Source organism: Microtus ochrogaster, unplaced genomic scaffold, assembly GCF_000317375.1.
Source record: "Microtus ochrogaster isolate Prairie Vole_2 unplaced genomic scaffold, MicOch1.0 UNK11, whole genome shotgun sequence".
In the NCBI taxonomy this organism is placed as follows: Eukaryota; Metazoa; Chordata; class Mammalia; order Rodentia; family Cricetidae; genus Microtus; species Microtus ochrogaster.
Genome location: NW_004949109.1, coordinates 3,877,726 through 3,879,287, shown reverse-complemented (window position 1 = coordinate 3,879,287; position 1,562 = coordinate 3,877,726). Strand labels below are relative to the sequence as shown.

Below are 1,562 nucleotides of genomic sequence, written 5' to 3'. Positions count from 1 at the left end.
TGGACAACCATGTCCACCTAAACATTAGCTTTTTTATTATTTCAACTTATAACACATCTAGAAATAAAAGCCTATCCATAAACTTGATATGCAAATATATCATTTACTATATTAGATTGCTTACTTAATATGCATAATGTCCTGAGTTTAATCCCCAGCACAAGAAAAAAAATTAAATAACTAAATAATTGTTAAATAATAAATAATTAAATAAATATGATTTAATAGCAGAAGGAACTCAAAAAACTTGAATAGTAAAACAAGTTTAAAAATAAAAATGTTACATTAGCAAAACCACGAATTTTATTGCTTTATTTTGTTGGGGTTTTTTTCTTCAGATATTTATGTTGTTATTTCAAAAATCACACATCCATAAGAATTTCCCAAAGAATATTGAAGGAGATAAGGAACATTAAATGCTTCAAAAGTCTAGAATGTTTTTACTTACATTCTAACACATAGTTTAAAATTTCAACATATTGAGTGAACTGAAAAGGCATGTACAAAAGCAGTATAAGTGATTTCACAAAACAAAGAAGGTAGTGAAGGCTTATAATCGCAGTCAGTCCTCAACAAGCCCAATGCCAGTTGTGATACACGAGTTCCTATTTCTAAATATAAAAGGAAGATGGACTATGGCTTTGATTTGCAAATAATATTCTTTATTTAAATAGTCCTGTGTTTGCTTTATCCGTGGATGACAAAAATCCATACTCTGTGAAAACAGACCATCATTTTACTGATGGAAGGCTTCCAATCTTATTTGTGTTGGATCTTCTGGATGTCTCAAAGCAATTCCATTACGCAGAAGCAGCTCAATATATGGTGGCCAAAATGAATCACTAATTTTAACATATGGATCATGTGGAGCATCAAACATTCTATTTATAAGCATCTAAAGAAAAAATTATTAAAAATGAACTTTTTGTGGGAAAAAGTCTACATACTTTCATAAAACAATCCAAAGCTCATTGACTACTCCTCTCCTTGAAGGCTGCTCATAAACATTACAATTAAGCAATATCCAGTTTTAAAGACTACATTATTGGATGGAATACATATTCAAATGAACATTTCCTAAAACCTGCATAAAAATATTTACAACTTTCCTATTGTTCTTAGTAGAATTCATTTAGGACATGGCAAGGATCACAAGAATTAGATAATGTATAGAAAATTTAGCTGGCTACATAGGCCCTGGATTTTATCTCCATCACTGAAGGGACAAAAATTAAAATTAGACAAACTACACGAATTTCAAAATAAAGCGAGCAATACCCTCTGAATATCTGAAGGGGAAAGAAATAACCAGTTCAACCCTATTCTTTTGATAAATCTTTAAAACAGTTAAGTTGGCCATCATCAGTTCCTTCACTCTCTCCAGGAACGTTTGATCACTTTATCAAGGATATCAAAGGCTTACAACCAAATCTGACAAACATTTTTACAGGGCAGTTCTTCCCAAACCATATTGACATGAAGTGGTATCCCTTATTAGATTCTAAGGCATTGAAAAACAGGATTCTCACCCTAGGAGATGATTCAATAAAGAAAATTATATA

General features: G+C 30.9%; 1 protein-coding gene across 1 annotated transcript in view; it reads right to left on the bottom strand.

The window, feature by feature from the left end:
- Positions 1 to 640: 640 nt before the first annotated feature.
- Cenpk (centromere protein K) overlaps positions 641 to 1,562 on the bottom strand; it is a 21,076-nt gene continuing 20,154 nt past the window's right edge. The window contains exon 10 of the mRNA XM_005366583.2: positions 641 to 895. Coding sequence (XP_005366640.1) covers positions 737 to 895 — 159 coding nt within the window. The 3' untranslated portion in view covers positions 641 to 736. The remainder of the gene's footprint in view (positions 896 to 1,562) is intronic.